A 14,520-nucleotide genomic window follows, 5' to 3' on the forward strand; every position below is an offset into this window, starting at 1 on the left:
CACTATTTGAGGTTTATAGTCCTTCATTTGAAGATAGTGAAAAAGATGTATGGTCTAGAAAAGAAAGACTGAATACTTTTTATGTCTTTTGGTAAGTACTTTAAGGCAGAGGCTTAAAGTTTTAACAGTGGAATTAGATAAGAAAAAAGTTTATGCAGAATGCCACATAAGCACAGGCAGAGCTGCTGTTGGAAAATGGGATGGGGGTGTGTGAATAGAATGGGAGTCTTGCTATTTTCTTACTTCTGTAGCATCTAGAGTCAGCTTGAGGAATCCAGCTAGACAAATCCTGTCTTTTAACAGAAGATTTTTTTCTTTCTTTCCTTTATCCCATGATTTATTTTTCCTTACATGTCTTTGTGTCTGCCCTTCACTTTAAATACTCAGCCTTCTTTCTACCTCCTGATTTCCTCCCCCAAATAACTATTACGTGAATGAATGTGCAGACACAGCTGACTGAGTGTTTAAGAGTAAGAGGTGTTTTTGCCTCTGATTCTTTTCCAAAAGCATGAGTTTCAGTGATAATTTAAGGTTATTTAGTTGACGTCTGTCCTTTTTTTTTGAACATATGTTTAGTTTAATGTTTGATAATATAACTCCTACTGCACTTAGGTAATTAGCATTTTGTAATTTTCAAAGTACTGTCCTATTTTATATGCCCTTGTAATACTCCTCTGAGTATTATCATCCCTAACTTACTGGTAAAAAAATTGACACAGAATGGTTATGACTTGGTCAGTTACAAAGGTTGAATTTGAATTTGAGTTCTTTCATACCACAGTATCATTGGGTTCTGTTTAAGAATAAAAACCTAACAGATGCTGGTAGCTAATATTTTTTCTTTGTCTTTTCTGTGTCCCATTAGTTTTCATTCCTCAGGAATTAATTTTTATGGGGTCTCTTTTCATTGAATTAGTGCTGATTTGATAGAAAATTTCTATTATACTGATGGCTCAAGAGAAAAAAACAATTTTTTTTCTCTTTCATCTAGCAATTTGATACGAATTATCTATACCTTTTTAAGCATTTAGATAAAAATTATCTATATTTACTTTTTTCACCATATTTTTTAATCTCAAAAGACTGTAAACTTTTGAAATAAAGACCACCCAAGATCAGAGCATAGTACTTAGCAAATATTTGATAAAGGAATGAATGACTTAAAACTAATCTTAATTTACTCCTTTGGGCTCTACCCCTGTGTCTTAAAAAAACTCACATTTGTAGAGGACCTAATATATTCCAGGAACAGATTGTAGAAATTATCTATTTAATCCTACTAAGAACCTTTTGAGGGTAGATGTTAGTATACCAGCTGTGTGATCCTGAGCAAATTACTTAACTGCTCTGAGCTGGTTACGAGATTACATGTCAAATACTTATAATAGTGCCTGAAACATAGTAAGTGACCTAATCCAGAGTCATTTATCTAGCAAGTGTGGGGCCAAGATCCATGCTGAGGTCTGTCAGGTTTTGCAGCCTTTGATGTTTCCATTACAAGATGAAAGAGTGGGGACACCTGGCTGGCTTAGTTGGTGGAGCATGCGACTCGATCTTGGCATTGTAAGTTTGAGTCCCACATTTGGTGTGGAGATTACTTAAAAATAAAATCTTAAAAAAAAAAAGGAAGAGTGAATAATAGTTGGCCATAACCTGCACAGTCAGTCATATGGGTCTGTTTGTGTCCAAAGGACTTAACATTTCTTAATCCTGATGTAATTTACACATGGAAACTTGAATGAAGTCTTTAATTCCTCCTCAAACTCAGGGGATAGGCTGACCACAAATTGTGAAACTGAGTTGTATCTGGGTTAGGAATCAAACCTTCATGTTGATCCCAGCTTTTGTCATTAACCAGCTCTATAAGACTTTGATCACAATTTTTAGCCTCTTAAACAATTTTGAAATATTCAAATGCCAGGATTTTTTAATGTAAAGAGTTGCTTAGATTCATCCACAGAATGAGACTTTAGAATTGTTAAACAAAACTATCTACAATCTATGTATTTCACAGTGAATTCTCTGTGTAATCCAAGAGGTTTTTTATTTCACTCTGTGTTCATAATGAACTTTTGCTTTATTATAGAATACATTATATGTCTTATATTAGTATGCATTGAGTGAAAATACACCCATAACACTTAACATTACTTATATTTTATAATTTTTAAACAGAATTTCAACCTCAGATGTCTTATTAACCTTTTTCTTTTTTTCAGGATATTGAAAGGATTTTCAGTAACATTTCAGATATACATGAATTGACTGTGAAACTTCTAGGTCTGATTGAAGACACAGTTGAAATGACTGATGAAAGTAGCCCTCATCCATTAGCTGGCAGCTGTTTTGAAGATTTGGCAGAAGTAAGTTTACAACTTTATAATTCTCATTACATTCCTAAATGGTGTATTAAGAAATTTAGTATGATATTCTTTGTGAAAATTAGAGGATAGTGCTGACTACTATAAAAAAAATACTTAAGGTTTAACCAGTAGCAAACTAAAATTACACTGTCTCTGTTTTTAGTGACACTTTTTATAGTATATATATGATGCTGTTTATAGTGGAAGTTGGTTGAGTAGTAGCATTTAGGATGTTTTTTTAATGGCATGTGTATTAAAGGTGAAAGAAAATAAATTTTATTGACCATAGCTATTTAGCTTTTGTAGATTTGGGTCTTAATTTCCAAAAATTGAAAAGAAAGTTTATCTTTCAGTTTTTTTCCCGAAGTGAAAATCATTTTGTCTTTTAAATGATTATAAAAGTAATGTAGCTCGTTGTAAAAATATTCAGGAAAACAAAGGCAAATAAAATGAAAATCACTCCATTTTGCAACGCCTAGAGATAACTTTTCCTTACAATATATTATTTAATCCTTAAAAATGTTTTTCTGTATGTACACACAAACTTGTTTATGTACAAAAATAGGCTGTTACTGTTATATAATCTGTTGTTCTTAGTATATCATGAACATTTTCCATATTAATAAATAGACTTACACATAATTTTTATATATTAGTTGAAGTTTAGTTGACATATGTTACATTAGTTTCATGTGTATAACCTAAAAATTCAATTCTATACGTTACACAGTGTTCATGGCTATTATATGTAGTTACTATCTGTCACTACACAACATTATTATAATATTATTGACTATATTCCCTATGCTGTACTTTTCATCCCTGTGATTTGGCCCTACTATAACTGGATGTTTGTGCCTCAAATCCCCTTCACCTATTTCTCTAGTTCCCCTATCCTTCCTTCAAACCTGTATTTGACGTCTGAATTAGTAACTCTATATGGAGACACCGTAACATATTTTAATTCCTTACCATTAATAAGCATGTAAGTTTCTAAATGTAAGTTGTTTCCATTTTTTGTTACTGTCAACAGTACTGCAACAAACATATTTATATTGTCTTCATAGTCTAATAATTACTTTAGGATGTATTCCTAGAAATAGAATTGTAGTACTAAAGACTAGGAAATTTTTAGAACTTGGAAACATTTTGCCAAATTTACTTATAGGTGAGTTCTAGTATACAAGACTCTTTTTTCCCACAGCTCCACTAAGTCCAGGTGTTACTTCATTCATTTTAGCCAGTTGAATATGGAGGGGGGGGGGAAGCAACTCATTATTCTTTAATTTGCTTTAATTTTTTTTAACTCATCATATTGAACATCTTTGTATACTCATTGGCCATTTTTATTGGTTTTGGAAAATAGGGTTTTAAAAGTGCTTTCTTTAGTTTTCATGTAAAAAGATTTTCTGATTTTATAATCTCCACCTATATTTTTTATAAATATACATCAATTTTATTATATATGTTTTGTAGATAATGAAACTGATAGTATAGAAAGATTCAGTTACCGATACCTAACCCAAATATTCACCCTTGGTTCTTATTAGAATGTTTTTATATTATAATATCTTAGCATTTTAATCTGTAGTCTGGTTGCTTGCTGTTCTCTTAAAAGATATCATGATTCAGAAACATGTATTTTCTAATTTTTATTTTGGTTTTATTATAGTAAAATATATATAACATAAAATTTGCCATTTTAATCATTAAGTGTACACTTCAGTGGCATTAAATTCACAATATTATACAACCATTACCACTATCTTTTTCCAAAACTTTTTTATTAGCCCAAATTGAAACTCTGAACTCATTAAGCAGTAACTCCCTATTTCTTCCCTCCATCCTGAGCTCTGGTAACGTCTAATCTACTTTCTGTCTGTATGAATTTGTTGATTCTAGATACTTGGTATAAGTGGAATCATAACAATATTTGTTCTTTTGTGTCAGCTTATTTCACTTAACATGTTTTCAGGGGTCATCCATATCATGGTGTGTATCAGAACTCCATCCCTTTCTAGGACTGAATAATATTCCATTGTATGTATATAACACATACTGTTATCCATTTACTTGATGGACACTTGTGGTGTTTCCATCTTTTGATTATTGTGGATAATGCTGCAGTGAACATTGGTATACAAGTATCTGTTTCAGTCTTTTTTCAATTCTTTTGGGTATATATCCAGTAGTAGAATTGCTGGGTCATGAGGTAATTTTTTGTTTAACTTTTTGAGGAACTTCCTAAATGTTTTCCACAGAGGCTACACCATTTTATATTCCCATTGGCAATGGATGTGGATTTCAGTTTCTATGCATCCTTGCCAATATTTGTTATTTTCTTAAAAATATACTGTATTTTTAAATACAAAAATGAAACAAATCTCTTAGTTCTATACATTGAGGATACTGATTGTTATCATATAATAGGAATTTATTTAAATATAAGCATTGTACAATATGTGCAATTTCTACTTTGTTATTTTACTGTATATTAGTTTTTGCTTTCTTTTGCTAATTTTGAAAAGTATAGAGTGGCTAAAACAATGGTACCACATTTTATTTCCTTGAAAGTATCCTAAGTGTAAATTCACTTCAACCTAGGTAAGCCTACTGAAATTTCAAATCCCAGCCTTCTTTTTCTAATAAATGCTTTTCATTTACTGGGGATAGATGTGCATAAGGACTTTAATAGTTTAATAACTTCTGACCACAGATTCAGTGACCTATTTTAAGACCTTGTCATCTATCACTCAAGATCATTACTTACATTAAAAAAATTTTCCTAGTCATTATTTGCCCCTTAAAAGTAGAGAACAAAAAGTTCTGAAACCTAGTTGAAGACTTGATAAAAATTTGCCATTAAGTAATCTGTGCTGTATTAGTAGAAAAGATGTTCTTTTAAACCTAACACATTCTCCTTTTTAAAAAAAATAGGAGCAAGCATTTGATCCTTATGAAACATTATCACAGGACATTCTGTCTCCAGAATTTAATGAACATTTCAGTAAGTTGATGGCCAGACCTGCAGTGGCTCTACACTTTCAGGTAAACTTAAATTGAATGTTATTTTTTTTTTTTTGTAAAGCAACTAAAGAAATATTTCACCATCTTATCCTTCAAATATTTGTAGTTCTAGAATCCTTTTGTAGAGCACATAAGGAAATAATTTGCAAGTACTTAAAAACCTATTCACTGTAAGCTTATTTTAGATTGTCTGCTATTTTTTGTCTTGAGTTCTTTCAGTCTGTCCTTAATGTTAGAAATATTTTTTTTTTTTGGAAACTACTCAGACGGCATCCCAGAAATATTTTCTAGAATTTGTCACATTTTAGATCTCAGATACAGACTTTAATATGCAGAGCTATTTCAGGATCTTATTCTCTATAGGAATATGAAATCCTAAAGAATAGAGAATTCCCTAGAACAGAAATCATAAAGAGTAGAGAATATTCTCATGTAATACCCATACAATGTCCAAGTCCAGTGGATATTTTTATTTCATATTTATGCCTATAGTATTTGTTAGTCCCTTCCTTGTCCTTTTGGCTTCCATGATACTACTTTGTCCTCATTTTCATCTTACTTCTTTGATTTCTTCTTAGTCTCCTTAGTTGTAGATGTTTTCCAATTTCTATTATCAGCCCTTGTTTTTCTGCCCCTCTGTGCTCTCCTTAGGTAACTTCGTCTATACCTTTTGCTTTAGCTGCTGCCTTTATGCTGGTAATTTCCTATTTGTATTTTCAAGGCATAATTCTCTTTTGAGCAGTGTGTGTGTGTGTATACACTTTCATATAACCAGCTGCCCTTTGAGCTAAGTCACTTGGACTTAGCTCAAGCTAAGCTTAGCATAAGCACTTCAAATATGTGTTCAAAACTGAACTTACTATTCCTCTGCCTTCTTTATTGTGACTTCCCATTATTGTCTCCTATTTCTACTCTACACTCAATAATTTGTCAACTGGAATAAAAATGACACATAGTTCTCAAAATTTATTTCAATGAAGGAATAATTTTCTTAAGCTAAATCTTCTCTATTCATATAAGCCATAAAGTAATCATTATGTAAATGGACAGTCTACCTGTAAGATCTTTGCATTTCTTGTTTCATTCCTATTAGGAATCTTACTGTGAGATTTGGAAGTTTAGGACCCAGTTATTTAAGCTGTTGCTCCAGATATGAAATGAAATTTACAGACCTAGATAACCCTTTTTCAGGCCAAACTCACTTGTACCATATTAATTTAAAAAAAATTCACTCAATATAAAGTGAAAAAGGGAATGCTTCATTAAGAAAAACAAAACAAAAAACTTTTTAGAAGATGTACAGCACATTAAGAACATGAGCTCTGGAGTTAGAACTTTTGGCCTTGGGCCAATCAGTAATTGTGTCATCTGGAGCAAGTCATTTAATCTCTGAGACTTTGCTCATTTGTGAAATGATGATCATAATATATATCTTATTATTTTAAACTGTAAAAATCATATGGGAATACACTAAGCACATTTGACACATGTTAAATAATCAAACATTTGCTTGTATGATTTATAGTTCTTATACTATAAATGTACATTGCATTAGCACTTTGAAATATGCTGTAGTAGCCATTTCAGTGTTAGCAATATAGATGATCTTTGTAGACTTAATTTTAAATTTCATCTTGGTTCCAGTTAAAGCATTATATATAAAATATATGAAAATATATTGAGTGATTGACATCACTATCTTTCATTAATTGGTGAAAGAAATTAATCTTTAGGAAAATAAGTTGACTGTGCATCTTATGTTAATAAGTCCATTGAACAAATTATAACTTAATTTCAGTGAACAATTTATGAGAATTATGGCACTGTTTGTCTATGAGGATACTTTTATTTTTTTTTTTTAAGTTTTCTTTTAGTTTTCAAGAGAGTGTGTAGGGGAGGAATAGAAAGAAAGAGAATCCCAAGCAGGCTCCATACTGTCAGCGCAGAGCCCTAGATGGAACTTGATCTCACGAACCATGAAATCATGACTTGAGCCAAAATCAAGAGTCAGACACTTAACCACTGAACCACCCAGGGGCCCCTTGCCTATGAGGATACTTTCAAAAAGCATCATATGAGATTCTTTCCTCCTATATTGCCATTACCTATATTTATCTGATGAGGAAAAATACTAGTTTAAATAAGTCAACTTTAATGACATTCAGAATCAACATGAGTGACTTTTAAATCCCTTATAAATTTTAGAAAATCATTTACTCTAAGGATTATTAATTTTTAAAACTGGAAAAACCTAACCCTAGCTATTCACTAAGAATTTTCAGGTGATATAAGGGCACAGACAGCTTTCAGGGAATCAGTTTCTAGCCTGCCTGCTACCTTGCTTTGTGTTTTTACATTCTCTTTTCCAACTTTCCTTACACATTACTTTGCCAGCAATATTTAATTCTCATTATGCATTGATCCAAGGTATAAAAACCTGCCAGGCTCCCAGCCAGGGAGAACACAAAACTTTTGCCTTTGAAGGAGAGTTAATTGAGTGCAAAGCAAAAGGGTTTCTAATAGCAGGAGGTGGGGTAATTGTGTTAAAAACTCTTAGTAGCTAAAATGTCATGTCATATCTCTGTCATGCCATATCTGAGGATTAAGAAGTAAGATGTTTGCTACAAGGGTGAATATTAACTTTTTAAAAGAAAAGTACCTCCTCTGATTAAAAAAAATTTTTTTTTTGATGTTGATGTTGGGACACCTGGGTGGCTCAGTCAGTTAAGTATGCGACTGCAGCTCAGGTCATGATTTCATGGTTCGTGGGTTCAAGCCCTGCCATCAGGTTCTGTGCTGACAGCTCAGAGCCTGGAGCCTGTTTCAGATTCTGTGTCTCCCTTTCTCTCTGTCCCCGCCCCCCCCCACTCGTGCCCTGTCTCTCTGTCTCAAAAATAAATAAACTATAATAAAATAAAAATTTTGATGTTTATTTTTGAGAGAGAGACAGAGCACGAGCAGGAGGAGGGGCACAGAGAGAGGGAGACACAGAATTTGAAACAGACTCCAGACTCTGAGCTGTCAGCATAGAGCCCAACACAGGGCTCGAACTTACAAACTGTGAGATTGTGACCAGACCCGAAGTTAGACACTTAACTAACTGAGCTACCCAGGTGTCCCAAAAAGGACCTCATCTTTTATTGGACATTGAAATAAAGGAGAGGGAACATTTTCATACCTGGATGCATTATGTTAGAAGCATTATAGATTCTTCCAGATACTTTCTGTACTTCAGACAGTGACATTAACGTGTGTTTGAATTTAAGAATGCAGTCAGACTATTTGAAGACATTGTCTGACCTAGCTGTTTATTTTGACAATGAAGATCGGTTTTGTCAATGTAGTTATATGACAGATGTTTTTCATAAAATAAGCTAAATTTGAAGTTTATTTATAATCATTGGTGAAACATTTAAATCACATCTGCAATATGCAACATCCCAAAAAATACATCCTTTGTAACTACTTAAAATATTTCAAATAATGATATTAAAATGTGCAAGAGGATCCATAGCTTTCAAAATTCTTTTAAGGATGTGAAGAAGCCAAAACTTTTGAAGAAAAGTTATATAGGACTATTGTGAAAGTTATTTTGGTTGTATGAGATGAAGAATGTATATATCTAATAACTTAAAGGAGGAAAAATCCTTGATTTTGTAGCACTTCTATTTCCATATAGAATATGCTTTCCATTATTGTTTTGGTTCAGTCTGTTATCTTGTATTTTTGTGTTGGGGGCGCCTGGGTGGCTCATTCGGTTAAGCGTCTGAGTTCAGCTCAGGTCATGATCTCATGGTTCCTGAGTCTGAGCCCCATATATTGGGCTCTGCACTGACCACACAGAACCTGCTTGGGATTCTCTCTCTTCCTCTCTCTCTCTCTCTCTCTCTCTCTCTCTCATTCCCATCCCCACTTGCTCTCTCTCACTCTCTCTCAAAATAAATAAACCTTAAATAAAAAGTTATTTGTGTTAGGCACTGCTGTTATACAGTCTTGATACCAGAGATACACTGTTACATCTCTTTGCTTTACAGTCCATTGCTGACGGTTTTAAAGAGGCAGTTCGTTACGTCCTTCCACGCCTTATGCTGGTGCCTGTGTATCATTGTTGGCACTATTTTGAATTATTAAAGGTAAGATGAAGTCTTCGTGAACCAAAAGTACTTGCATTTATGAGGCTTAAGAACTAGTTTTTGATCTGGTCATATTATTTTTAATACTTTCTGTTCATAAAAATAAAGTACTTTAAATGTCTACCTTCTTTTCCATGGAGAAAAGCCTATATTTCTTGTCTTCATATCATTTCCAAGTGATAGAGGTAGGAAAATACATCTTTATCTGTCATTTTGTGATACAGAATTTCAAAGTACTAACATAGAGGTTACATTTCTCATTAATTTTTGGAGGTACACAGTAACAGTGAGTTACCTCTTATGTTAATAATGTGTATAACATTGGCTTAAATTTCCATCTTGTTTTAACTCATTAAGGAAAGCACTTTTAAAGTTGACTTTTTTTTCTATATAGTATAGTAGTATTCCTCTTACAGCTATGACCTAAGCAACATCTAAAAAAAATTATAGTAAAACTTTAACTGTTTTTACAGATCAGTAAACATAAAAATATATTGAATTGTTAAAGGTTCTAATAAATAAAGTATAAACTTATTAAACTTACTAAATTATATTATATACAGAAAAATGTAAAATATAAACATGTTATATAATAAATGAATGTATAAACACACCAGAGGTAAACCACAATGCTGACTTGAATGGCACTTACGTACATGCTTTTCTTTACATCTATCTATCTATCTATCTATCTATATATATATATATATCACTAAAATATATATATAGCCTGTTTCTGAACTTGATATAAATTAGATCAAATTGTATATTATTGTTTTGTGTCTTGTATCTTCTCTTAAAGTAGTTTTTGTAAAATTTATTGATGTGTGTTTATCTAGTTTAATTTTCTTCCATTGTATGAATAAATTGCAAATTTATGTATCCTTTCCTAGTTGATGAACAGTGTTTTGCTATTGCTAATAATACTTGTTATGGACATTCTTGTACATGTCTCTTGGTACATGTGTGCATGCATTTTATTTCTCTAGAGTATATACTGAAGGACAAAATTCTTGTTTATAAGGTGTACATATTTTCAAATGTAATAGATGACGCCAAGCAGTTTTCCAAAGTGAGTTGTACAGTTAACATGCTTAAGAGAATGCATAAGTGTTTATGTTGCTCTTTATGTGTATTTTCAGACTTTTAAATTATTGGTCATCTTGTATATTTATAATGGTATCTGGTCCTTTTAATTTATATTTCCTTGATTATCAGTGAGCTTGAGTATATGATCATTGGCCTTCTGGATAACTTTTGTGGTTTTATGGACATTTTTTTTGTCATTTTAAGTATTTTCTCTCCTGTGGCTTGCCTTTTCATTCCATATTTCTATTCGTTTTTATTGTGCATTAACCAACACTGAGTATTTTCTATGCTTATTTTAAGGGTTATATTTCACTGATGAGATATGGGTGGTTCCTCATTATGGATTCCTTGAAGCCTGTAAAGCACTGCTACTTAGTTATAAAAGAATATCTGCTGCTTTTGGACAGGCATCACAGTTCATCAGGGCGTGTTTCTGTTTCTACTCCACGTTCCTTTTGCACTTTAAGTTGATCTTTAGTCAGCATGTGGAGAGATAGATATTTTCAGGGAACCATACATTCTCATTTCTCTATGTCATAGCTACTGATCTTTATCTACTCCAGCTAGCATCTAGGACTTTTGTCTACTTTCACATTGTTTCACTTTCTCAATTATAATTTCAAAATATCTTGCTCAGTAAAATTTTCCTATGCAGCTTTAAAAAAGTTTTTTTTAATTATTTTGAGTGTGTGTGTGAGAAGGGGAGGAGCAGAGAGGGAATCCCAAGCAGGCCCTGTGCTGTCATTGCAGAGCCTGGTGTGAGGCTCAATCTCACAAACGATGAGACCATGACCTGAGCTGAAATGAGGGCTCAGATGTTTACCCATCCAGGCACCCTCTTCCACATTTTAAATTGCTTTTTAGAAGCTAGACATCTTTCTGCCTGAGTATTTTGTATGTCTCCTTTAAGATACCAAGTTATTAGTTTAAATAACCCGTTCAGACTTTTTCCATCTAACTCTTTAGTAATAGTATTAAAGCCAGAATAACGTGGTATCTTAAAGGCGCCTAGGCAAGGAGTTCATTTGATGATTTCTAATGAATAGCTATCTCAAGAATTCTTCTTTTTTTAAGTTTATTGATTTATTTTAAGAGAAGCTGAGACCGTGCAATCAGGTACAAAGAGAGGGAGAGAGAATCCCATGTGTGATCCGATGTGGGGCTCTATCCCATCCATGAACAGCGAGATCATGACCTGAGCTACAACCGAGAGTCTGATGCTCAGCTAACTGAGCACCCAGGCGCCTCTCAGGAATTCTTTTTTATGAAGTCTTATTACCCATAATGTGTGATGCTAAAGTTTTTGAGCACAAATAGATCAACGACTTGATTCTAAATATCTCTGTGGAAACAAATGGATCTATCTATAAAGAACTCAAAAATAATAGCAGGCTTCGTTATGAATAATATGTTGTCTTCCCTAGATGTATATTTACATTTAAAAAAATTTTTGGATAATGTTCATGTCTAATTGGAAGTCCTGTCATTAGTCTTATAATTGCCTTCTAATATTTGCCAATATTTAAAATCCTTGTTTGCTTTATAATGGAAGCTTATTTTTCCCCCAATCTGGATGATTGGTTTTTAAAATCTACAAGGTTAGGGCGCCTGGGTGGCTCAGTCATTTGAGAGTCTGACTTTGGCTCAGGTCATGATCTCACAGTTCGTGGGTTTGAACTCTGCATCGGGTTCACTGCTTTCAGTGCAGACTCCACTTTGGATCCTCTGTCCCTTCTCTCTCTGCCCCTCTCCCATTTGTAATCCCTCTCACTCTCTCAAAAAGAAATAAAACACTTAAAAAATTAAAATCTTCAGGATTAATGTTACAACTATTATGTCTGCATCATTAATCATGATGGCCTGATTTATCCTGAGGCCTTAGCTACTTTGCCACCAGTTAATCACTGGAGTCCATGTCCTCTTAGCCATTGTAATTGGAACTAGAAGTTGAGCAGCTAATTAAATACTCAGTAGAACATGACTGCATCCTGTATTGGAGGGGAAATGACTCTAAAGGACATAATCAGGACATTGACAAAATTGGATGTGCACAAAATTAGGTAATAGAACTTCATGAATGTTAAATCTCCTGAAGTCAACCACTATACCATAAAAGAGTATCTTTGCTCTAAGATGCACTGCTGGCACATTTAAGGAATGAAGGGAATGGTACTATTTTAGAGTAATTTGTGTATCTCTTAAGTTTTCCTTGTATTCAAAAAACAATCTCAAAACTATTTAGTAGTGGTTCTCCTTCCTCAGCAAGGAACAGAAAGGGTAACCTCACAAACTACTCTCAAATAGTTCAGGGGAAACAATGGTGCACGTACTCTCACACAGAATGAGGAAGCATATGTAGCAAAATGTTAAAAGTTGGTGACTCGTATTATACAGGAATTATTTGTATTATTTTCATAAATTTTCTATAAATTTGATATTATTTCAAGAGGATATAAGGAGGGAGAAAAAGGAAGAGTTTCATAGAGAGGAGGCATTTGAACAGTCCTAGAGGCAAATTTGCCAGGTGGGTAAGGAGGAGCAGAGGCAGCACTGTAGAAAGCCACTGGGATCTGAAAGAGCATGACTTATTTGTAAGTAGTTTAGTATAGTAATTTCTGTGTTGATGTAAGATGTTAGAATACATTCTTCCAAATGTCTGTAGACACCTTGGGTATTTATTTATATGATGCTTATTAAATCTCACTGATATTTATTGAAATTCAGGAAATTTTAGCAAATTGGTGAGCTAAGATTATGGCAAACATTAGCCACTGCTTTATGTACTTTGATTACTAGGAAATCCTATGCTTTAAATAGCCTGAAATATCCTTGAAATATTCTTTTTTTTTTTTCCTGCTCCTTGGCAGCCTTTAATTATAACATGGATATTTAGAAATGACATGGACGTTTATGTAGATGAGTTTGAGCAAACTTAAGACTAAGTGGACTATAGAAATAGTATCCTCATAGACCTAAATAGAAGAGCCACTCTTTTTGGTAGACCCTCATTATTAGAGATAATTTGAAATTTGGGTCAATAAAAGCAGTAAGAAAAAAACCTGTAATTAAGCATTTTATATCATCAATATCCATATTTACTAAGGAAATATTTTAGAGTAGAGCCAAAAAGAATCTTTTTATAAGAAATCTTTAAATTAGCAAAATAAGTGATTTGGCTAGTAATGTTTCACCTTTAGAAGTCCAAATGACTGAGCCCTAATCCTTTTCCAACTTCTTTGGTATTTTGCCTCTTTTACCTTCAACCTTTGAATTTTTTAATTTTTTAATCTAAAGATGAAGGTTTTATTTCTAATGATAGTCTCTTTAGTTATTTATATTGCTGATCATTTGGTAATGGGACTTCTACAAAAAATGCCACGGATGGTTCTGTGCTCTAGAGAATATTTTTTAGGACAGATAAATGAAAGGTAATAGACCAAGGAGAGCCTGGCTGGCTCAGTCAGAAGAACATGCAGCTCTTGACCTTGAGGTCATGAGTTTGAGCCCCATGTTGGACATAGAGATTACTAAAAAATAAATAAATTTTAAAAAGGTAATGACTTAGAATTCAATATTTATTCAGTTCCTTGCTGAGGAAAGAGGATCATTGTTGAATGGTTTTCAGACTGTTCTTGGAATATCAGGAAAATGTATCACAAAATTTCTAGTAAGGTAGTTTAAAATCATGAAATAGGTTTAAATTTTTAAAAATTTTCTGAAAGTGATTATAAGTTTTCCATATCAGTTCTTGCATAAATGTATTTTTATATATGTATAATATGTCTATAATGTCTACATAATGCTCCACTTTGACTTCTTTTATCAAACAAATTGAAATGTTGGAGGGGTGCCTGGGTGGCTCAGTCAGGTGAATGTCCAACCCTTGATTTCTGCTGAGGTCATTATCC

General features: G+C 33.0%; 1 protein-coding gene across 1 annotated transcript in view; it reads left to right on the forward strand.

The window, feature by feature from the left end:
* Positions 1-14,520, forward strand: part of SOS2 (SOS Ras/Rho guanine nucleotide exchange factor 2) — a 58,393-nt gene that overhangs the window by 9,267 nt on the left and 34,606 nt on the right. Inside the window, exons 6-8 of the mRNA XM_029952189.1 lie at positions 2,220-2,363; positions 5,301-5,411; positions 9,425-9,523. Coding sequence (XP_029808049.1) covers positions 2,220-2,363; positions 5,301-5,411; positions 9,425-9,523 — 354 coding nt within the window. The remainder of the gene's footprint in view (positions 1-2,219; positions 2,364-5,300; positions 5,412-9,424; positions 9,524-14,520) is intronic.

This window comes from Suricata suricatta, chromosome 9, assembly GCF_006229205.1.
Source record: "Suricata suricatta isolate VVHF042 chromosome 9, meerkat_22Aug2017_6uvM2_HiC, whole genome shotgun sequence".
NCBI lineage: Eukaryota > Metazoa > Chordata > Mammalia > Carnivora > Herpestidae > Suricata > Suricata suricatta.